This window comes from Prionailurus bengalensis, chromosome D1, assembly GCF_016509475.1.
Source record: "Prionailurus bengalensis isolate Pbe53 chromosome D1, Fcat_Pben_1.1_paternal_pri, whole genome shotgun sequence".
Lineage (NCBI taxonomy): Eukaryota > Metazoa > Chordata > Mammalia > Carnivora > Felidae > Prionailurus > Prionailurus bengalensis.
Window position 1 is genome coordinate 69,797,028 of NC_057346.1, and position 24,767 is coordinate 69,821,794.

The following is a 24,767-nucleotide window of genomic DNA, read 5'->3' on the forward strand; positions in this document are numbered from 1 at the left end:
GGAGTTCTTGCATTTAAAATTTAAAACCGTGAAACAGAGTGCTGAGTCTTACTGAAAATAATTTTGTCCAATAAAGAAAAGAGGGTCTTAAAAATGAATCCAGTCTGCTGAGGTCCACGCAGTGCGCCGCTGCCCGGGACGGCTGCTTTCTTTCACCAGCATGACTTTACGCGCAGAAACTCTGAGAGATGGGGGCATCTCTGGGAGACACGGGAGGCTGTGGACATTTCCAGCAGTTTTGCTAACATCACATTGTGGCAGATACCATTCCAAACATTTTTAAATATATATATAGACAGATTATTTTGTGCGTTTGTTTCTATGCTTGCTTTAGGTTTGAAACGTCTGAGTTAGTTTGCATGATCAATGCCAGTGAAGTGAATAAAGTAAAAAATGGAGCATTTTTTTAAAAAAAAGGGCAGAAAAGAAAGTCTTGTGCCTAGGGAGCTGAGGTGCAGTTCTGAAGACACCTCCCTCCTGGTCGTATCACTGACATAAGTAGAGGTTGGTAGTTTAAAAGAAGTAACCCAGGGTGCCTGGGTGGCTCAGTCGGTTAAGCTTCTGACTTCGGCTCAGGTCATGATCTCGCGGTCCGTGAGTTCGAGCCCCGTGTCGGGCTCTGTGCTGACAGCTCGGAGCCTGGAGCCTGTTTCGGATTCTGTGTCTCCTTCTCTCTGACCCTCCCCTGTTCATGCTCTGTCTCTCTCTGTCTCAAAAATAAATAAACATTAAAAACAAAATTAAAAAAAAAAATAAATAAACATTAAAAAAAATTTTTTTTAAATAAAGTAACCCACCCGGTTGCCTGTGCCGTTAACCACCTCCTTCCTATACTTCTCTCCACTCGTCACATCAGACTGCTTTTAACTGTTCGTTGACCACCTTCTTCCCTATACTTCGCTCTTCACACCAGACTGCCTTTGACTGTTCACCAGTCTTTCAAAACAACCCGATTGTGTCAAAAACAATGAGTTTCTTTGTAACTCAAATACTATCAGTTTATTTATAGCCCATTGATACTCTTTCAGTGCTGGAAAATTTTTTTTTTAATTTTTTTTTTTAAAGGTTTTTTTTTTTTTTTCAACGTTTATTTATTTTTGGGACAGAGAGAGACAGAGCATGAATGGGGAAGGGGCAGAGAGAGAGGGAGACACAGAATCAGAAGCAGGCTCCAGGCTCCAAGCCATCAGCCCAGAGCCCGACGCGGGGCTCGAACTCACGGACCGCGAGATCGTGACCTGGCTGAAGTCGGACGCTTAACCGACTGCGCCACCCAGGCGCCCCTGGAAAATTTTTTAAATGGAAGGAAAGGAAATGAAAAGTAATTTCTAATGTACCTTTCCTGCTGCACATAAACTCATTATTGTATCCATGTTGGGAAGCAACGAACTATTCATCAGTAGAGCACGCAGTAATTATTATGCTGTGCCTGGGTAATGGAATAGTATGCAGTTACCAAAATGTGAGGCTGCTCACGTTTTTAAATGGCTAGTCTTTTTAAAACTGATTATTTCTGTATCAGTACTGTATGAGTTCTAAGATGTAGCTGTGTATTTTTTTTGTGTTTAGTTTTTAAAGTTTATTTATTTTGGGAGAGAGAGCGTGGAGATGGGGCAGAGAGGGAGGGAGAGAGGATCCCAAGGAGGCTCCACACTGTCAGCACCGAGCCTGACATGGGGCTTGAACTCATGAACTGTGAGATCACGACCTGAGCCGAAATCAAGAGTCGAACGCTTAGCCAACTCAGCCACCCAGGCATCCCAACTATATATATATATATATATATATATATATATATATATATATATATATGTATTTTTTTTTTTAAAGCAAGGTTTGAAGAGTGCCACTCTTTGTGCAAAACAGAGGGGAGGTGTGTGCTTGCTTATCTATGTGCTAACTCTCTCCAAAAAGACGCTTGGAAAACACTGATCACCAGTGGAGAGATTGGCAAGTTCAGGGATAGAAATAAAATGTACACTCTTTTTCCAGTTTGATTTCTTTCTTTTCTTTTTTTTTTTTTTTTTTTTTTTACTTACCACATATGTTTCTACTTTTTTCAGAAAAATACTAAAACCTGTTGGCACAAACTATACCATGACTGTGAGAGCATAAATCCCACCACTGAAACATACCTGAGCCACTTCTCAGAGCCTCATGTCCTCAGCTGGTGGCAGAACAAGGCAGTGGTTCCTGCGGGCCCACGTGCACGCCACATGGCAGGTAGAAAGCTAGATATAATTCTGGGCTCCCGCATGCCTGAGACTCGTTGGTAACGTTCTCCTCTGGAGGCTGGAGCTCAGTAGACCCAGAGAGCTTGGGCATAGATGTCAGTCAGCGTCAGACATCATCGTTTCTTGCTAACCTGCTCTTTTCGCGGAGTCAAGCGTCAAACCTGCAAAAAACCTGAAAATGTACACTTGGGTATTTTTGTTTATCTACAATCTGTGCACCATATAATTCCAAATGGCAGAATGTGAGGGAATGTTACTAAATTTATGGGTAATACAAACCTGGACAAGTACAAGTAAAAGCAGATTGGAATCCAGTAAAAGGAGCTATACGCTGGTTGTTAGTTGCTATTAGGATTACCTGGGACAGGTAATTACTGTCGTTGAGCCCTGAATTTAGCTTTGAATTTCTTGGCATGTAAGAAAAAAGGGGGAATTTAAAGCATACGGTTCTTTTTATTTGAGGCCAGGAAATCTGCAGTTTTGCCTAAGGAAAGGGACACTGTCTTGATATTCAATTCCAATGCAGATCCTCATTAAAAATATATATATATAGGATGACTCAGGTCTTCCTAGTGGTTACTGCCTGTCAGGGTTTGAGAATGAGCTGGTCAGAATGTGCCAGACCTCACAAACTGTGGTCTCATTTATGAGACCGGTCCACCTGTCTCTCTCTAGCCCCCACAGTGGTGCAGATACTGTCCCTTGTCCGGACCACTTTGACAGTTTCCTGACCTGTCTCTCCCTGTGCTCTCACTTTTCCAGAGTCGTCTCCATGCTGTGTTCGGGGTGCCTTTTAGGAACTCAGATCCAGCCGTAACTTGTCACTGTGCCCGTCCTGGGCACTTACAACTCCTGCATCCCTTGGTTTTAGGATCTAAGACCTAAACCCTCCTGCCTCTCTTGCCACCCTCTCTCATCCCAGCCTTTTCGTGGCCTTGTTTCTGGTTCTGTGTACCTTGTCCACACTCTCTCAGGACACATTCACCCGCCTACGTCAGCTCTCCTACCGTCTTTGGATCTGGGCTGCATCATCCTCAGAAGCTTCCCTGACCCCAAAGTTGGTTCTCATGGCCCTCGATGCCTCTTTCAGGAGTGCTCATCCCTAGGGTGATGTCCTCCCTACTAAACTGTGACCCCATGGCAGCAGGGACTGGCCCAGCTCGTGCTTACTCTGATCCCCAGCTCCCCACCCAGTGCCTGGTGTGCCATAGCAGATCACAAGGTACCGGAGGGGAGGGAGCCATCAATCAGTGGTCCGGCCACTGCAGCGGCCTCGCAGCGGCCTCGCAGCCTCCCTCCACAGTGAACACCAGACCGCACTGAGACGTTGATCCCTGAAACACAGCTCGGTTCACAGCACCTTCTTGTGCCAGAGCTTTCAAAGGGTCCCCATTTCCTGCAGCATGCAATCCACACCCCTTTTTTTAGCCCTCCGTGGCCTGGGTCCTGGTTGCGTTTTTCCAAACTCACTGCTCCTGGTGGCCTCAGTCCTTAACACTGCAGCTGGAAAGAGGCGCCCTAGGCTGCTTCTACCCCCACTGTCCCCTCAACCCATCTCTGCATGTTCACTTCGTAACCACCCCGTAAGTAATACCCCTGATTGAAAGTAATGCCTTCCCTTGTCTGAACTCTGAGCATCTTTGACATGGTAGTATTTCTATGTTCCTTGCAGCTCTTTTAAGACATACCTCTCACTTGTGGTCCTGTATAGCGTCTAGCATAAACCTCACACAGTAGGTAATCCTACGATACCTGAAATGAGTGGGAATTACCAATGACTTGGCATCTTTGCAAGCCAGTCTTGAACAGGAACCATTTCCCTCCTGGATGCTGTCATTTGTAATGAAGGTTCTGTTTTTGTACGTATAACAAGTGGCTAGCCAGCTGCAGATCTCCTGTTCTTTTAAATCTGTCTCCAGATCAGTGAATGTGAACCCAAGGCATACACTGCTTTCTGCACATCTTTCAGAGACCTCCTGGATCCTTTATAACAAGGATAGAGTATTATTCTATACTGGACGCAAGAAAGCGAAACTGAATAGATGCGTGTACCGTCGTCATTTCACGGGAAGATTGCTGGAGTTAGTGTTCTCTTCAAAAAATGACCAGTGGGCTGCAGAACTTGTTTCTAGATCAGCATCACCTCACCACCTCCCTGCCTCCCACCCCCGCCCTCTGCTCAGCCAGAAGGATTGGAGATCTTCCCCCCGCCCCCCCCCACCCCCCGTCACTGCTCATTGCCGTGACTCCTGTAAAGAGAAAATAACCCCCACCTCCGTTTCCTTTCCAACAGGCCGACCTAAACTGCAATATTCAGGATGACGCTGGGGCCTTTTATGGTGTCACCAGTCAGTATGAGAGTTCTGAAAATATGACAGTCACCTGTTCCACCAAAGTGTGCTCCTTTGGGAAGCAAGTAGTAGAAAAAGTAGAGGTAAGTGGGCATCTGCAGACCGGAGCCTTCATTCGGGGGCACCCTGCTTCCTCCCTTTCAGCTTTCACCGGGGCAGAGAGTTTTACTTTTCTGGTGTCTCCTCCTTCTCCCCCTTTCTCTCTCACCTCTTTTCCCTGTCACTTCTAAAAAGACACAGCGATTTGCAAGCAAGTGGAAGAAGCCCCCACGCCACCCCTCCCCGACTGCAGGGGCCCTGCCTTGTGTGGCCAGCAGTGTTCGGTGCCCTGGTGTGGAAGCTGCTACAGACAGGCCCCGCCCCTAGGTCCGAGGGCACTTCCGGGCGTTGTAAATAGCACCTGCCTTCTAAAACCCGGACACCTCAAGCCTGGTGCGGGTGCTTCTGCCCCTTCTACTCCTTTCATTGTTCCGGACAGATTTCCAGCGCCAGCTGGGGTCAAATACCTATTCATAGTTTTCCTGTTGCATACCTCCCTCCCTTTCAAAAAACGTGTGTTCTTTTCAGCAGGGTGGGTTGCTTTGTGTGAATGTTTGCGGTTGACATTCCACGTAAAGCTGTATTTTCCGACGTCTTCTGCCCGTTAACCCGGTCCACCCGTCATGGCGGTCCTGGAGCTCGCAGGCCCCAGGGCCCAGCCTGACTGTGCCAGACTTGGTGCCGAGGCGGGAGAGAGAGGATGCCCTGGGTGGGAGGAGAGGTTTGAAGACTTTGGGCCGAACGATGAGGATCTGGGCTGCTGCACGGCCTTTGGCTTCCTGAGCACAGGAGGGGCATGCTGTGGATGGTGTTGAGGAGGTTACACTGGCCAGAGTGGATAGAAGGGAGTTGACTAGATGGTCGATGTCAGCTGAGGCGTCCTGAGCTTCATGAACATGGCAGCAGTGGAAATCCAGTAAAACATTTTTGAAAGGAACTTAGAGACTCACCAGATGTTAAATACTAATGAGGAGGAAGAACCAAAGGTCACACATTTTGTGGTTGCAAGGGCCGCACTGCCATGAGCAGAGATTAGAAAGTAAGGTATTCAAAAGCAAGTAGTCAGGGGATGACTCTAGATGCAAGACTGGAATTTGGAAGACTGAGAATACCAGTTGGGAATCCTAAGCATTAAGGACAATTAAAGCTATGGGAATGGAGGGCTTGGTGCAGGGAGGGCGTGGGAGCAGTAGCCAGCCCCGGGGTGAGTGGAAGGGACACACCAGCAGAGGAGCAGAGGAAAAAAATGGCTGAAGGAGGAGGGGAACCAGCCCAACGCATGTCTGGGAAGCCCAAGGAGAGGGGAGGTGAGAAGGTGACCGACCGTGTAATGAGACAGGTCTGGGAGGCCTACGGCCAGATGACCTCCCATCTCCTCCGAGCGAGAGGAAGCACCATTACTGGTCAGTGGTTGGGAACGTGGAATGTTCGTGGGCAGCATTGCTGCTGAATAGCCGAATTGTCAGGGCTCACCTCTAGATGGACCACCTGCCCGGACAAGATGAACCAGACAAGTTACTCTGTTTCCCAGATTCCAAACTCATACCCAAAGCTGTATATAAAGTTCAGGGAGCAGGAAAAGGTTGCCTTTGACTGAAATCCCAGGAATTTTCATGAAGAAGGTAGCGTGAGTGCTGGTGGAGTTTTGTAATTAAGCTTTTAATCCATTTCAAATGTATTTCCGCATTTGGTGTGAGATGGGCGTCCACTTCTGTTGTCTTCCAAATACACAGACATTTGGGTCAAAAACCGTTGATTGGGGCGCCTGGGTGGCTCAGTCGGTTGAGCGGCCGACTTCAGCTTAGGTCATGATCTCACACTCTGTGAGTTCGAGACCTGCGTCGGGCTCTGTGCTGAAAGCTCAGAGCCTGGAGCCTGCTTCAGATTCTGTGTCTCCCCCTCTCTCTGCCCCTCCCCTGCTCATGCTCTGTCTCTCTTTGTCTCAAAAAAAAAAAAAAAAAAACATTAAAAAAGATTTTTTTTAAGGTAAAATAAAACCCGTTTATTAAACGATTCATCCTTTTCCCACTGAGTAGATCTTAGATGTACCCCTATTAAAGTCCTGTGTATCCTGGGAGCCATTCCTGGAGTCTGTTTGATTCCACCCTGTTTATCTCTCCTTGTCCCCCTGTACCATGTTGATTTGATTACACGGGCTTTATAGTACGTTCTTACATCTGCTAAGGCAAGTCGATCTTGCTTTTCTTCTAATCCATATATTTTGTAGGCCAATAACCAGCACTTATTCTTCCAAATAATTAGATCACTTTAAAAAAAAGTAAAGAAAGCCAAAACCTTTTGATCAATGTAATTACAATCGTACTGGTTTTATATGTCATGTGGGGATAAACTGATACATTGCCAGTACTAAGTCTTTCCAGTGAAGAACGTATTTGCAGGTCCATTTACTTATCTTAATAAGATTTTGTAGTTTTTACATATACGTTAATTTATATTAATTTGTTAATGCAATTTCCTGTTTCTAGATTTTAATTACCAGAAGAGAGACAAGTTCTTGGTTTTAGCAAAAATATGTCCTATCTGGCCATCTTGCCATATTCCCCTATTTATCTCTACCGGGTTTTGCCCCTAGGTTCTCGGATTTTCTACGTATGTGGTCATAGCAGCAGCAAAAAGAGCGGCTTTATGTTATTTCTTCTTTTCCAATGTTTATGCCACTTTTCTGTTACTATTATTTTCTCGCTTTCTTTCCATTTTCTAAAACCTCCAGCACACCTGTAAAAAGAAATAGGATGGTGAGTATCCCTGTATAGTTAGTTACTGCTGCTCATAGAGATGGACTTGGTGTTTGGCCATTTAGGGTTATACTTACTGTTGGATTTCATAAATGGTCTTTCTATTTAAGTGCTTTCTTTGTATTCTTGTCATACTGAGGGTTTTTATTAGTAACAGCTGCAATATTTTGCCAAATGCCTGTTCAGCAACTCTTACTATCAGTTTTCTCCCATTCGTGGACATCACGAGTTAATGCATGTCCTGTGTTTGAGCCACCACAGCATTCCTGAACAAAGTCCTACTTTGGACGCACTGATGTGTTCCATTTGCTATTTTACGTTAAGATTTTTGCATCTCATAAGTGATAATCACCTTTCCTTTTTATAGTCTCTCCGTGTCCTTTGATTTCCTAAAAAGAATTGAGACACCTGGTCTGATGTAGTTTCCGTAACAATGAAAACAGTTGTTCCTTAAGAGTTCCATAAAACTCAGCCATCACACCAGGTGGTCTTTATGCCTTTTTCAGGGATTCATCTCTAAACAAGTTTCTAGGCATTTCCATGGTAATTGAGCTATTGGAGTTTCCTATTTTTTGGTTCAGTATTAGTAGTTTAAGTTTTGCTGGGAAAGCATCCTCTCCTCTACGGCTTTTTGCCTTACAGCGTTATGTGAAGTAACCTTTTACAAATCTCCCAATCTCTACTGTCATTGTGGTTTCGTCTCTTTTCTTCCTTAACCTTGTGAAGGTTTTATTTTATTTTGGCTTTTTAAGAACCAGTTTTTTAAAATTTACTCTGTCTCCATTTCTTATTTCTGTTAACATAGATTTGAGCTTTTATCTTCATTAATTTCCTATTCTGGGTTTTCTTTGGTTTCTTTGTGGTTTGGGTTTACTTTTGTGGGTTTTTTTTTTTTTTTAATCGAAGATGTGGTTTAGTTCTGTAATTTTTCGTCTTTAATGATGAACTCATGAAGCTACATCATTAAGTGTCCTCCAAGTATAGCTTCATCAGGTCCCATAAGTTTTGATGTAAAGGATTTTCCTTTTCATTATTCTTGAGATAGTTTGTAATTTCCTTTTTAATTCCTCTTTGATCCAAGGCTGTCTAGGGGTGTGTTTCTTATTTCTGAGTGCTTCAGTGGGAACTTCAATACCAGTATTTTTTTTTTCTTTCCTTGTTTATTAAAGACATAAATAACTCACAGTCAGGAGCTCATGATCAGTGGAAAGTAGTTTTTCCCAAGGTAGAGAAGTTAGCTGCATTGGTTGTTGGCTGTGAGGCCTTTATAACAAGTGAAGGAGGATTTTCTCTGGGCTCTTTGAAGAATTGTCATTGGCTGGGCCCGCTCTCCCAGATTTCCAGGTAGAAAATCACTAAGTAGGTGATTATATTTCTTTCCAGCCTTTGCTTTCTTTTCTTTCTGACCTGTACAACCCTTCTTTAAAGCTATTCTGTTTACACATTTTGTTTTTTAATTTCCAGAAAAATCCTGGATTTCTGAGTATGGCATTCAGTTTGGAAATAGGATTTTTTTTTTTTAATTAAGTAAACTACAGAAATAGTACAGCATCTAGCAGATGATTCATGTTGAAAAGGAAAAATGCTTTTGCAGGCAGCAATAGCTTTTTTCATGTATCTTGAAGTCAGAAGTGTAAAAGTGCTCAACTCCTTTTTCCCTCACAGACGGAGTATGCGAGGTTTGAGAATGGCCGATTTGTGTACCGGATAAACCGCTCCCCGATGTGTGAATATATGATTAACTTCATCCACAAGCTCAAACACTTACCAGAGAAATATATGATGAACAGTGTTTTGGAAAACTTCACAATTTTATTGGTAACTGTTTTGCCTCTTTCCTCTTGGGGCAGACCCAGCTGGTGGGGAAAGACAGCAAGGTGGCCGGGCCAGGGGAGGTGACCAGGCTGTTGATCAATTACCATTTGAATCCACAGCATCCAGGGCAAGCATGGGCTCAGGTCTATAGAAGAGACGGGGTTTCATTGGGCTGGGCTAAGCTTTTCGAAGCTTGGGAAAACTAGAATTCAAATGGGTAGTAAAAACTATGGTCCCTACATTCTAAACTCCAGCTGCACATTAGAAAGATGTGGAGAACTTTTAAAATACTTAAAAACTTGTAAAAGCCTGACACCAAGGCTGCGTCCTAGATCAGTTAAATCAGGATCTCTGAGAATAGAACCCAGGCATGAATATTTTTTATAGTTCCCTGAGTAATACCAGTGTCAGCCAAGTGCGAATCCTAGAAGCATTGTCTGCAAATCTCAAATGAGGCAAAAACTGTAAAGTCCGTGGGTTTGTCCTTCAAATACACCTTGACTCATTTCACGAAGGATTGCAAGGCTTTAAAAGAGATAACATACCTAAAGACAGCAAAACGTAAACCCTCAGTACCACAAGAAATAGAAAATTAAAATAGAATGTCATGACCAGGAAGAGGGCAGAGGAAGTATTCTCCATAGGCTGAAAAGTATGGCCAAAACGTGGGCAGCTAAAAGGGGAAGTGAAAACAGTGGTGCTCAGGGTCCACGAAGGGAGAAGTTTCTGGTTCCCCTGGGCAGTGCTGGGGAGTGGGGGAGGGTCCCCTCAGATTTAACTTTAAAACAAATTTCCCATGGGGGCTTCATTTGGAGACTTGGGGAGGTTAAGAACAGTGTCGTCCTCAAAAATCTGCCTATAAAATATGCGGCAATGGGTTTCATAATGCTCATTTTTGAAAAAGTTAGCATTCCTTGATTTAACTGAAGGAAAAATGCCAAAACAGAACTTGGAAACAGTTGTGCTAAAAGGGGTCAGCAAGACAATATTGTGGTCAAATATTCAGCCCTCTGAAGGCCTGCTTTGTTGCTCTGTTTCTAGGATGAAAAACTGGAATACTTAGGGCAGAAGTTGTTTACCAGGAGTTTTTGGATCCTTTGAAACCAGGGTTCTCAGTCAATGGTGTGCTACTTTAAGGGAAAAAAAAAAAAAGGCAGCTGTTCCCCAACCTTCCCCCAAACCCTTGATTTATTAGCTTTTGCCCATTTCCATGGTCAGAGTACCAATGGTTGTCCAGTTCATGAACTTCCTTAATATTCAACTTTCAGAAGCAGTAGGAGCCAGCTTCTTCACACCAAATGTAAGAACTGAATAAATAAAGGTTTAGAAATTAAAATCTTCTGCATATCAGATTCAGCCAGGAAGCTTTTAAAAATTCTGGGGCCTGGCCCCCATCTCAGATAAATAAAATCAGAATCCCTGGAGGTGGGGCCCAGCATCCTGGTTTTGCTTCATTTTTACAGCTTCCCAGGTGTTGAGACCCACTATAGGGGATGGCTAAGTGAGCCACAGAGAGCAGAGCCTCAAGAGTTCACAGACACGTGATCGGCATACAATTGGCGGACAGATCATTTGGCATGTAATTTTCATTTATTCCTGAGAGGGAATCTCCGTGGATTCTCAGACGTGTCCGCGAGAAACTAGCAACCTGAGGGAGAGTTTGGAAAGCCTGTTCTTTAATAACTATTATTTACTAGTATCGTGTTCCCTGATGGTCTTTAGCGAAAACTGAGCAGTTCACGGTTTGGGCTGCTGGCAGGCACTTGTCGTATAGGTGCTTCCTGTTGCTATTTGAGAACAGGTGACTTTTGTGCTCAGATGAGCAAAAGGTGAGTGTGGCACCTTGGGGTGGACATTGAATAGCCTCACGAATTAACCCAAACTCTGTGAGTGAATGGGCCAGCCCACCTCTTTTGGAAGCAGCCTTAGGCGTTGTTACAAACCAGTTCTAAGGTCTGTTCCAGCATGTTAAGGAATATGTCCTCATTGCCTATAACCCTACCTCACAGAGCATAGCTTGGGAAAAATCAGGCCCAGAAGAAATTAAAAGCATCTGTTGGCCACCAAACTCATGAATACTAGTAATACTCTTTCAGAACACGTGACTTCCAGCAGCTTAGATATTCAGAAAACACACCACATTATGCTAATTTCCAAAATGTATCATTAAACCACTAAATAAATCCTTTTGCTACGAAGAACTAGGAGCTCTCAATAAATGTCTGCCAGAAATAATATTTTAGCATTTAGAAAAGCTGAAATTAAACCAGTATGCCTGGATTATGAGAGTCACATCCTCTCTTTGATGAATAAAGGAGAAATAGTACTTCTGAGCTCTTCCTCCCAGGAAGGGTGTAGGAATACGGCCAGGCTGGCAGCTGCTGGACACAGTGACAGGTATTTTACCAGGTATTGGATACAAAGCCTCTGTCGGCAAGATCAGTCCCAGACCTTACTGGCTGGTGAGCTAGACTCTGATTTCATCAGGATGATGGAGAAATTGAGGTGAACCCGTAAAGGGAAGGCCTTAGTGACAGTATCCAGACTGGGGAAGACAGTAGCTGAATCATAGGCCAAGCGTTCTTGTCCTCTTTCGAGGTATATTCAGACATACATACACGTTGCTAGGGACATTTTTTTCTTTCCTCCTTTTGAATCTCAATCATCAAGTCTAAATAGGACACATTGGGGGTACCTAGCTGGTTCAGTTGGTAGTGCATCTGACTCTTGATCTCAGGGTTGTGAGTTTAAGCCCGACGTCAGGCCTGGAGCCTACTTTAAAAAAAAACAAACAAAAAAACAAATAGGACATTTTCTTTCCTAGAAAGTTTGCGAGAAGGTAAGGTAAATCATAGAGGTTCCAGGCACAGTGCTGAATCTTTTATAGATGTCGTATTATGAAATTCTCACCGCAGAACTATAAGGTCATATTTATTCCCATTTTATGGATAAGGAATGTTCGGTCTCTCTGAGGTCACAGAGCTAAGGACACACATAAATTAAGACTTAAAATGATAGAAAAGACACTTTGCAGGTTATTTCATGATCCTGGAGTCTGAAAACGGGGGTTTAAGACCCAACTCTACTTTATGATCTTGGTTTGAGTCAGTTTTTTGAAGTCTCTAAACAGTTTTTCTCCTCCATTTACAAACAAAATGCTCACATCTGTATGCTTCACCTCAAAGGTCATTGAGAATATTTTCATTTGTTCAGCTAAACTATGGAGAGATAGTACTAGCTGCCAGAATACAGCGCAAATATAACACAGTCCCTTTCCGATAGTAAATCCTGGCCTGGTAGGGGAAAGAGACGGTTACAATACCTTTGTACGTTACGTGGCTGCAGTATCCTTGAGAAACAGACACCTGGACATACAGAGTAGTGTAACTACCTGAGCAGTTACCTGTAGTTGGAATGAGGTGGGAGAATTCCCAGAGATGTTAAAAGATGAGGTTTAAGCTGCCTTGATGGATAAACAGACACTTTGCAGATTTACCAAGCAAAGGGCTTTTCGGTGGGTGCATTACGTAAGCGTTAGGTGCTGGGATGTGACCTAGATGGGGTGGGACAGCTGTCCTGGAGGCTCCTGAGAGAGGCAGGGGTTCCTCAAGCGATCCATCACAAAATGAATGTAAACCAAACGGTGGCTGCTGGCTGGCAGAGGGAGGTACGTGGTGCCACGAGAGCACATGACAGGAGCATTTGCCTGGTCAGGGAGGCTTCCCGGAGGAAGAAACCATTGAGGCATACCCGCCGGGTGACTAGGCGGAGAGGGCGGAGAAGGGCACTGCAGGTGTGCAGGCAAGTGGAAGGACTGGAAATGGGGGGTGTGGCTGGTGTGGAGAGAGGGAGGAGCCCAGGGAGCCAGCCAGGTAGGAACAGCCACGGGAACAGCCAGACCGAGCGGGATCTGCTCAGCCATCGGAGTTTTTAAGCAAGAGTGTGTCGTTGTCAGATTTATATTACTTGCAGGGGTTTTGTGGCTGCTGTGTGCCCCTGGGAATGTGTGAGCCAGGGTAGCTCCTGGTAGGGGAGTCTGGGTGCTTGGCTGGTCCCCTGGGCTGTGGCGGTGGAGACCGGGATGATTCAAGAGCTGTTCAGGAGGTAAACGCAGGCAGGACATGGCATTTCTTTGGACTTGGGGAGAGAGGGAGAGAGGTTTCCAGGATAAGAGGCCTGCATACTTGGAGTCTGGTCTGTGAAGGAAGAGGCAGGAAATAAGACCAGGAAAGCAGGTGGATACCAATATTGAAAAAAATCTTTATTCCCCAGAAACAATAAATGTAGATAATCTATTATTGTATCAATTCATTTGTCTAGAGCAGCATCACTTAATGATTAGAAAAAAAGGTCTTCAAAATCAGATCTGGGTTTCTTAGTTGACAGTTGTCTAACCTTAATTTTTTTTCAAACTATCAAGTTTTTTGGGTTTGTTTTTTTTTTTTTTTTTTTTGAGAGAGAGAGAGTGCAAGTGTGGGAGGGCCATAGGGAGGGGGACAGAGGATCCAAAGCAGGCTCTGTGCTAACAGCAGAGAGCCTGATGTGGGGCTCGAACTCATGACCGCAAGTTCATGACCTGAGCCAAAGTCAGACACTCAACTGACTGAGCCACCCAGGTGCCCCAACAGTTGTATAACCTTAAATCACCTAACTCCCCTGCCTCCCTCTCTGTCAGAGGGGATCTGATAGGGCACCTACTCATGGAGTTATTATAATATTACATGAGACGGATGTGTATGAAGCATTTAATACTGAGTAGATGTATACTAAGCAGTTACTATATGTTGGCTATTATGTGGCTTGTCATTCATTCAGCAAATATTTATTAAATGGCTGTTGTGTGCCAGACTAGTTATTAGGCAACATGGCCCCTGTTCTTCAGGAATTTATAACCCATTGAATGACATGGGTATTAAAAAAAAAAATCTTACAAATCTGTGTGTACTTACAGACAGTACTGTGTGCTCTGATGGGGAATTACAAGTTTGTGAGACTTTAGTCATCAGTCAGAGACCATACCCTTGGATACCAAGAAGGCAAGGGAAACAACATGGGTGAAGCAGCCTGACAGAGCTGGGGGCGGGGCCCCCGATGCACTGGACTAGGCCCTCAGACTCCAAGTATTTGAAGGCACGGGGCTTTTAGAAAGTCCCTTGTGAGAATGGCTCTTAGAAGTAGGGAGGGGCCGCAGGGACCTGGGTCAGATCCGGTCACTCAAGATAGGAACGCAGGCTGAGACCATGAGCAAGAAGAACAGAGAGCTGGAGTCCAGCGACTTCAACCAGGAGGGGAAGTAGATGATGAGTATTGAACTTGATGAGTATTTCAAGTACATTTCGAAAGCTAAAGCCTATATGAATGAAAAATGAAAAGAAAGATCCTTTGACAAAATTCTCCCACCATTCCTTACTTATTTTACCGAGTCCTAGCACTGCTGGTTGGTGAGCAGGGCATTCGTGGGGCTCATGTCTATCACTGGCCCTTGTGAAACCAACCTCGTAAAAGTTTAGGTACAAGATGGGAGGCGTTTCCTAGGGTAAATGACCCGTCTCGTGGGACAGAATGCTAGGAAATTGTCTTCGTTGTCAAGAAATTGACCCTCCCCCAAAACCCACACTAATTCTTGTGGTCTCTTCGTGGACCCAGATAATGGGTGAGGCCCTGTCCGGAAGGTTTTTCTTACACATGGTACCTAAGTTCACATAGGATTCAAGTCAGACCCAGAATAGCCTGAGTTTGTTGGAGAGGGCAGAATCAGGCCAGAACACCTCCAACAGTCTACCTGCTGGACTTGAGACTGTTCCTCTCCAAGCAAATCCTAGTTGTCGTGGTACAGATGGAGTATGTCTTCATCCATGTGAGTTTTTCTATCTGTATGTGTGTGTGTGTGTGTGTGTGTGTGTGTATATATATATATATATATATATATGCTTTTTTTTTAACAGGTGGTAACAAACAGGGATACACAAGAAACTCTTCTCTGCATGGCCTGTGTATTTGAAGTTTCAAATAGTGAACATGGAGCACAACATCATATTTACAGGCTTGTAAAAGACTGAACATGGTTATTTATATATATAGACATCTGTATATACACACACACACACACACACACACACACACACACACATATGTGCGCACACACACTCTCTCTCCATTACTGAATGACTGACTGTAAACCTCACCACACAGGGGGGTGCCCTGGCCCCGAGGTCACCCTGACTTTTTCTAAATCCTGTTTGAGTGAAGTCATTTTTCATGTGTTCATACTATCATTGTAGCTGTGAAGTTCTGGTACAGTTGTAAAAAGAGAAATCGAGTTGTTTCTATGTGTCCTTCAGATCCACAGCCCACAATTTTTTGGGAAGGATGAACCTTAAGAACCTGGGTCTCAGTCTGCAGAGACCTGTTTCTAATTGTGGTAGAAAAAATTTGAGACAGAGCATTTGCCATGGGACATTTACAGCCTTTATACAAATGTATTTAGTTCTTTTTTTTTTTTTCCAACATAAAATTCTTGTTTTAAGATACAAGTAAAATTAATCTTTAAATATAAATGTAAATTAGTACACAAAACTAAGAATCTTTAGACTTATCTTTGTAACTAATTAGGGTGGAAGTTATGAAAGAATGTAATTCACTAAATTATTTTTTAAATGAAACTTTTCTTTCTTTTTTGAAACCAAATGTTAAAATATAGCCTTAAATGCTTGGTAGAAATATTCTAATGAGACAAATTTGTACTTTTTTTTCCTCAAGGTTAAAACTAATCTCTTAATCCATTAAACTCTTGAACAGGTATTACAAAGGAAGAAAACTTCACCCCTTATCCTTAACATATATAGTATATTTAAGAAATATAAAATTGTATTGTACTAATGTGATGATTATTTAATGAAAAAGAAAAGATGGCTCTTTTTGCAATAAGTAGATAAATACTGAAAATCTAAACGTACAATGTTTATAGTCTTGTGTGTGCAGTTATATTTTATATGGACAACCAAATTTTTTATAAAGATGAGTAAATGTTTGAACCACTGAAATTTAATAACAAAAATTTAAAATTGGCACGAATACTGCACTGTGAGCTGCAAAATCTAGAAAATCCTGTGGCTGGGAGAAATTTCATCAACCAAACAAGTAAAAGGCTCATCAGTTTTAGCATCTCTGCTCCCCAGAAAACTTGCAAGCATCCTCACCAGCCTGTGGATAAATTATTTCTGGTGAACCAACATGCATATTAACCTGCTATAACTATATGTGTATGTGTGTGTTTGTGTATGCCTCTATACACATATACATGTGTAGTTATTCAACACATATTTATTGAACATTTAGTGTCACTCAATTTGCTAGGTGCTGATGCGTATGTATATCTCAGTCTGTGTCCATAGATCTAGCTATATTCTCACAGGACATCCGTTTTCTCAACGTCTCTCAATAAGTCAGAGTACTTGTTTGAGGTCTGAGAGTCCCAGCGCCCTCTGACTTTTTCAAACAGACTCATTTGGGAGGTTCTCTTCCCAGGAGAAATTCGACTTTCCGACCCAAATATTCCAAAGCGTTGCCCAGGCACAGCTGGTTTGAAGTGGCCAACATGTCTTGGGTTATTTTTCCGTAAGTGCTTCATTGGGAAGGAGAGAGGGCATACTCCCCAACTTCCCAGAGGAAAGTGACGTTTTTATATTTGCCAGGCATATGTTAACATGGTGGAATAAGTTCTGTAAGTCACGAACCTTATTAAGACTTTTTCATTAAGCTGGAAAATGAACACCCTGTTCTTTCACCTCCAAGTAACCTCCCCTCTTCCCTGTCCCACCACCTGCCCTGCTTGTGTATTGATTAGTGCCTGGTGGTCATGATCATGAGGGTGTGGCTGGCTTGTGGCAGAGGGAAGGACACTGGACCAAGCCTGACCTGTTCCAAACTCATATGCCACCGGTTCCTGGGAAGACCAGAGAAGAAAGTGCAGAATGTTTCCCATTTGGAACGCACATCCCTCATTCACACCAGCAGGATGAGATCTGTCTTCCCTCTGTAAAGAAACTAACATTTATTCTCTGATTCTAAGTGGGCCTTGGAAGGATTGGCCCCAGTTGTCCGTTCCATCTAGTCTCCAGCCTAAGCATTTAAGCTTCTTCCATGGTCATCATACGTAAGGACTTCTCTTGGTCACCCCTCCCGGGGATGCTTTTTTTGCTCCCGTCTCCTGCATCTTTCCTCAAAGGAAACCCCGCTCACCCAGGACCAGGACCCTACGGAGGGGTGTAAATGACCCGCCATGGCCAGAACCATCCGAGAATTCAGGGAGAGGGGCATCCGATTCACATTCCCACCCAGGAATGGGGTCTTCTGTGCTGCCAGGAGGGCTCCTGAGGGTTTACTTTTCAAAGCACAAACAGACCCCAGAAGAGCAGCTAGAGGGTGGTTCTGTTGGCTGCAGAGAAGGGCAGACCCCGGTCTGCTGAACTCACAGAGACAGGCTGGGCCCTTTAATGCCACCCCGCCAAATGCCCTCTTCCCCAAAATGCCTTCGTGGTTGAGTTTGGGGCATTTACACGAACATCCTTGAGGATTGCTTTTTGGTCTCAAGACATTTCTAAGATCTTTAAAATTTTACTTTTTGTCTTGTTCTTCTAAAACTTTCTCCAGGGCAGATATTTTCCCTATCTTAACCACTGACCCAATCACCCAAACACTTGGCCCTCTCTCCATCTCTCTCAAATTAGGTGCTGGGGTGGGATTTGTGTAGTAACACCTAATCCAGATCTGTCTTTGGCCTTTCACCCTTAATAGCAGAGTCTTCACCCTTTATATGTAAAGCTTCCTAAACCATAAAGAAGCCTCTCCACACCTCTGTCTTTACAGCTTTCTTTTGGGTACCATCTATCCTGGTGACCCTCTGCTACCAGGATTGAGTCAGACATCATGTGCTTTTACTGGAGAATTTGGAGGCTGATTTACCACAGCTTAGACAGGGAGGCACTAAAGAACTGGACTCTGGTCTGTTGGCATTTGTTTCCATCTTAGCAAGAGACCTAAAATTACAATCAGGACTTTTTCAGAACAGGTAGAATCCCAGAAGGCCTAAGCTATGCCAAGCCAGGGTTTCTAAACCTCGACACCAGACAGTTTGGCGCAGTTCCTTGTTGTGTGGGACTATCCTGTGCATTGTAGGAAGTTTAACAGTATCCCTGGCCTCTTGCCCACCCTGCCTCAGCTGCCACAATCCAGAATGTCTCCAGACATTGCCTGGTATCCCACGGAGCACAGCACTGCCCCCCGTTGAGAAGCACGGCCCTAGGTCTTACAGGTCACCAATAGCATATTTGAGATTTTCTGGTTTCCTTCCATTTCACCCTTAGAAGTCTTGCTCTCCTGGGAGCCTTGTTTCAGGACATTAAGAGGCAGGTAGGAATATTACTCAAATGACATTATGTCCAGGTCTCTTCCAGTTCAGAGCTTCTATTTAACTGCAGAGTCTGTCTCGCTACAAAGTATCCCTTGCTTCGGGCGGATAATCCACTTGCACCTCTATGTTAGGTGCATTTGGAATTTGATCTTCAGGTTTTCGTGTACCAGCTTGAAAGGAAGTTCCGGCTATTTTCATGATTCCTCAGAAGCTTATGGGTCTCCTGATCGAAGCTGTCATCATTTCAGTGAACTTCCTCTGGTCTTCTACTTTCTGCCCTACCTTCAGTGCCGTTGTTAGAATTTATGGAAGCCTTTGGAACACTTCTTTTCATCTTTAGGGATGTTGGAGAGAGGGACCAGTTCTGGAAGAGGGCTGATAGGTTTTTTGTTTGTTTTTTTTAATTGAGCTACAAGAGGGCACAATCTACCGTCTTTCATTTAGCCAATGAGAAAGTTGAGGCCCAGAGTGGAAGTGACCTGCTGAAAGTCACCCAGCTAGTTAATGACAGAATGAGGATGAGGAGGCTCTGGGACCTTGTCACTTAATCCTTGGCCTCTCCTGGTGGAGGTTGTTCCTCTCCGGTGCTCGAGGCTACCTGATCCCTACAAAGGTGTGCACAAGCTCAGGTCAGAAGAGAGGGGGAAGATTAAGAACCGTCCCCCTCAGCCAGAGTAATAGCATCCCTCCCCCCCCCCCCCGCCCGATGCTGATGTTACTTCTCACATGGAGCCTCTGGTCCGCTTGGAGCTACGCGAGACACGCACAAGCAGATATGAAAGCTGATGAGCCTTTTCGCTTACCCTGAGGACAATTCACCTGCCCCAGACTCTGAGTCCAATTTCTTTTTGCCAAACATCCCAGCAGCAAAGTCCCACACTCAGACCAGCCAAAAAGCAGCCCCGGTTCCCGGCACTTGGTGTTACAGGTCCCCAGAGGACTTAAACCCAAGGCTTCTTTAGGTCTCGATACCGTAGCGGCTTTAGCAGTCTGTTTTTGTACAACCGTAAATTATTTGAATTGTATGAGATGACAGTCGATTTTACCAAACCAGGTACATACAATTTGTATAAGTTTGTATATGCTCTGTCTGGTACACCACACCTGTCCTAATGAAGGGTAGAACCAATTCTGTGCGTTGGTGTTCACACCTGTGACATTGAGAGGAAATGTCTGCATTGCTTCTTTCTTTCTGTTGCTGTTTCTGTGGCAAAGCCCTGCACATGTCATTTCTGAAAAGCCTTAAATCTTTGAGATGTTGCATGTAGGGTGCGCAGTGCAAAAGGCTGCCTCGGAACTGTGAGCCCTTTTGTAAGCTGGAAGCATTTCTCTTACTACTGTTATTACTTTTTTAGGGAGTTTTAAATTCAGAGCTGCCAAAGCGTTCCAGTAAGCAGTGCCTTAGTGATACCTAGTCATGCCGCCGGCCTTTTCTTACCCAACCCTCCACGCCCATTTACGAAATTGGCCCAGTATTTGAAACCACGCAGGCAAAAACCGTTCTCATTTCTCTTGCGTAAGCCCATTTTTCTCCGGTTCTATAAGAAACTGGCCACACTCGGTCTAAAATCGGAAGCCGAACGTGAGTGGGTTCTTTGACCGCACTCTCCAATGTATATACCAAAATGGAAAGTTTTCCAACTTCGTAGTTTACCATGAAAAACAAATTGTACTTTTAACGCTGCCTTTTAAATTCACGACCAAATACTTAGCTATTTATGAACCTTCTGCGCTCTAGCATGGAAGTGCCTTTGGTGTGAGATTCCAGCTTAGAAAAGTGCTGCCGTGGTAAATTTGTAGAGAGACCAAAAATATTCTGAGATCACCGTAATGCCTTTGGTTTACCAGGATGAGTAACCAACCACAGGCCTCTGTCCACAAGGGTGCGACGCGGACCCTGCCTGTGGCCGCCACCAGTCACCAGTGGCACGCCGCGGGAGGAGGGCCCCCGGGAACTGTCGTTGTCCTGTCTGTGTGTGCCAGCGACCCAGGTGTCCCCTCCGCTCGCCACCCAGCCCCACGTCCACGTGAGGGGACTTGCACACAAACGGCAGACTTCCGGCCGGTGGACAGATCCGTCCTTCCCCTTCTGTTCGTGTCCAGTCTCTGGAGGCTCACTTTTCCATCCGGACGACCGTGCGCACTTACCTGGTTTACACAGTGATACCATGCCGAGAGCTAGAAGCCTCAAACTGAGATGACCGTGCAGAACAAAAAGCGAGTTAGGGTCATGACAATTGAAGTGTTCTTCTTACGGCGCAGATGTTGACTCTGAGTGTTGTGTATGAATGTGCTATGAGAAACTTCCAAAGAGCACCATTCACAATTCGGCATTTTCAAAGAATGTTCCAGCCCTCAAAAGGGCAACTCTCTAGAGTCCGTGTTGGCTTTTATCCAAACCTTGTGTAGCTTGGGAAAACTGTTAGAGGTAAGGAAGAGGAGTGGAAAGGACCAGAAGGCAAAAACACCAGCCAAACAAAAGCCAGGAGAAAAAAAAAAAAAAATTGTCCTTTACCAATATAGACTTCAAAATGACATCAGACATCTTTGAAAGTTAGCCTCTGAACTCTTAATGCGTATGTTCTTTCGTCTCCACCTGGTGTCTTTAAGAATACCCTGTCTGGGCTCTGAAATTTCAGGAGTGATTCCTACCCACACCAAGTTGTGAGTATAGAAATTTCTACAAGAAAAAAAAAAAAAAATCCAGTGATGAAAAGGAAACTGACCTAACACAAGCGCTAGTCAGCTGCTTGTATCCAACCCCTCCCTGCTAGTTTACTCCACCACAACTTGAAAGAAATTAATCAATTACTTGTTTCCCTGCTTCTCTTCTCAACTGTTACTGTGCTTTGTTTGGCAATAGATTTCTCCCATAAACTCATCATCGCTTCTTATCGTTAAGAATGAAGGTTTTGTGTTTAAAATGTATTGCGTTGCAAGGATAGTTTCACTGAGGTCACGCACCATTAACTGAGATGAAATATTTGTATTTATTGTCATACTTCCTAAGCTATCGCTTGTTTTATTCTTCGTGAATTTGCGTTGAGTCAGTCATATGCCACGCCCCATCACTTTAGTTCATTTGAAATGGCATTTATGTTCCCTCTTGCTCCTCATTAAATGGGGTCAGATTCCAGTAGATTCCGCCTCTCTCAGGTAGACTCTTTGTCTGCTTTCCATTATGGTTTGCCCTTCCCTGGTCTCTGAGAGGGGCCAACAGAATCTAGGCGTAAATCAATTGGAAACCAGTCTCGTATTTCTTTATTTTCATTGTTATTTTTTTGGATCATTTTCTGTGACTAGTTTGACTGTGTAAATTAGATATTAACTGCACTTCTTAAAAAGGAAAAATACATCTCCCTGTTACCTCCTGGAAAGATTCACTTCTGTAGGCCTTTGTCAATAGGCTCACGCCTGCAGAGAAGGGGGAAAAAAAAAGAAAGAAAGAAAACACAAAAACAGTACGTGCCTGAAAAACAACAAAACAATTTTGTAACATTTAAAAAAGAAACCCGAATAGCCTTTAATTCTTTAATATGCTTCGATTTTATGTAAATTGGTTTTGCCACATGTGTTTGTTCACATTCTAAATGACTTAATGGGATTCTCACAGTCTGTGTCTTTGTGTCCCGTGTATACTATGGGCTTGTGACGGAAACGCTTCATCTGTTCAGTGGTTGCTTTGATATTGTACTGCGGCTGGGAGGGGGCTATGGAACCTGCCTGTGGGTAATAAGGTTCCTCTTGGTAGATTGGAGATCTGGGGGTGGGGGTGGGGGCAAATTCTCACACACGTTTTCTTAAACTGTTTGCAGAAACTTTCAAAAGGCATTCGGTTAAACCTCTCGGCAGTACAGTATTCCTGTATTTGTTAACGTCTGTGTTTAGGTACTGGTACCTTTTTGTTTAAAAATGTTCTAAGTGTTGGCTTTAAAGTGAATTTATCTTTAGTATGATAGTTATATGAAAATTATAGGGTTTGTGTGCAGAGAATTTTTTTATAAAGTGCTTTGTAAAAAAAAAAAAATGTATTCTAGCTTTCGCGGTACATATGTGTGATAACTTTAATATCCATGACAGTTAAGTGCAATTATTTCATCACTCTAAAAATGCTATTTTTGTGTCAGTTCCTGCAGGTGTTTTCATGTCTTTGCAAAGTGACACATTTTGATGCCTTCTTGATAAAGTGGTAGACATTTTGTAGCTTTCTAGAAACTTTGTATTCATACGGTATCAATGAAAAATAAAGACAATGAAAGTGTGGGCTACCTTTTTTATCTGCAAAAGTGTATGCTGTTGAAAATGACATGTGATTATGTGTTGTGGGTGAGCTGTGGGCTCCATGATTTGGGTGTATGAGGCACACCCGTGCATAAGAAAGCCTTTGATTCACTGAGTTAAGTTTACTGTGTGCTTGGCACTGGCCAAGTGTTTGTGATACAATGTGGATACATTGTTTCCTTTCATTCTTACAATAGTTCCAATGACAGTGACATTATTACCCCCAATGGAGGCTCAGAAGAGATGGGTCATCCGGAGCCCTAACCGGTGAGTGGTGGAGCCTTAAATAGTTCACCTTCTAAGGCTGGGACTCCTGCCTCGTCCTTCCTCCCCTCTGACCCCCACATTACGACTCACTGAGAATCCGTGGACGTAAGTAGCTCAAGGCTAGACGAGAAATTTTTCAAACAGTGATGACCTTAGGCTTCTGACACAAAGACCGAGTGTACCCTGGGATCCTCCAGTCTGTGAACTAGACCTCAGAGGGTCTTGTTTCTGCCATTTCTTTGAAAGCTGAGGTCAACTGTGCCTCAAACCCCACAAGTCACTGGTGGGAGTGGGAACAGAGAAGAAACAACATCTCCTCTCTCCTTTGAAAAGAGACCTCTTCGGCAAGCCACAATTCAGGAGGAATGCTGTTGTCCACTGAGCTGCTCAGGGCAGAGAGAGAGGAACTGTGGAACACCTCGTGGAGGCCCTAATGTATGCCAGGCACTGTTACAGGCACTGTTTTCTCTAAACCACACACTCAAATAAAGGAGTCCTTTCCTGTTTTCCAATAAAGAAATCGTGGCCCAGAGAAAGTAAGCCCTCGTTAAGGTCACGAAAGCTAGTAAGTGGCAAGAACTGAGAGGTGGAAACGCCTCCCCCCTTGCCGTTCTGACTCCACCACTGACCGTGTGGCACCCTTTGCGTTACAACTCCTCTGAAACCAGGTGCTTTAATACATTAAAAACCTCTTTCGTTAGTGCCTGTGGTTCCAGTCAACTGAAGTTCAGCAAAGATAGAGACACACGAGGTGAACATCACTGAGTAAAGGGGATTTTAAGAGTAAAGGGGAGGACAAATAAGGGCTTCTGTAAGATGAGGGAACGAGCAACTTTGCTGTGAACCCGGATCGTTTCTGACTTAGTGTTGCAGTAGACTAACATAGCTATACTTACCGAAAGCCAAATTAGCGGCTGCCGTTAAGTCATCAGTGAACAACTGATAGAGTTCCAATTAAAACAAAATAAAACAATGTTGTGTAACCCTGTGAAGCCTTAGGGTTTTTTAAACTGCTTTTAAAGACACCTTTGTTCTGTTTAACATCCCATATGTCAGATATATCTAGGTTGTTTTAACTATAGCAAATAGTCTGCCAACCACCTGACTGCATTTGTTTTTGGTTTTTCCCCAGTAAACGTTCTCCTATTTGCTTTGGCTCCCAAGACGTTCAGACTTAAACGTTGTGTTCTGTGCTGATAAGAAACCAACTCAAATGTAAAGGCATAGAAAGGTTGAAAACAAAGGCTGAAAAATATACCAATAAAACACCAAAGGAAAGCTGATAGATTATTTTCACGCTAGGATAGCTCAAGGGAAAAAATTACTACTAGAGTTCATGGGGATTATTTCAAATGATACAAGTTTTAATTACCCAGAAAAAAATAGAGACTCTTAACTTGTATGTACTTAATAACATAGGTTCAAATTTATAAAGCAAAATTGGGCATTCCGTAGTGGGAAGTTTTTAAACAACTAAACTAATTGGGTTATTTACAGGCAAAGCAGACCAAAAAAAAAAAAAAAAAAAAAAAGAGAGATATAGGGGATTTGAACATATTTTTTTTTTAACTTTTTTTTAACGTTTATTTTTGAGACAGAGAGAGACAGAGCA

At 43.7% G+C, this 24,767-nt stretch overlaps 1 protein-coding gene across 9 annotated transcripts in view; it reads left to right on the forward strand.

Moving 5' to 3' along the window:
- The window catches only part of TEAD1 (TEA domain transcription factor 1), a 270,028-nt gene extending 247,160 nt beyond the window's left edge, over positions 1-22,868 (forward strand). For all 9 annotated transcript variants that reach the window (XM_043580691.1, XM_043580692.1, XM_043580696.1 and 6 more), the window contains 3 exons: positions 4,528-4,668; positions 9,046-9,198; positions 15,141-22,868. In XM_043580691.1, the coding sequence (XP_043436626.1) occupies positions 4,528-4,668; positions 9,046-9,198; positions 15,141-15,254 (408 nt within the window). In that variant the 3' untranslated portion in view covers positions 15,255-22,868. The remainder of the gene's footprint in view (positions 1-4,527; positions 4,669-9,045; positions 9,199-15,140) is intronic.
- The last annotated feature ends 1,899 nt before the right edge of the window (positions 22,869-24,767 follow it).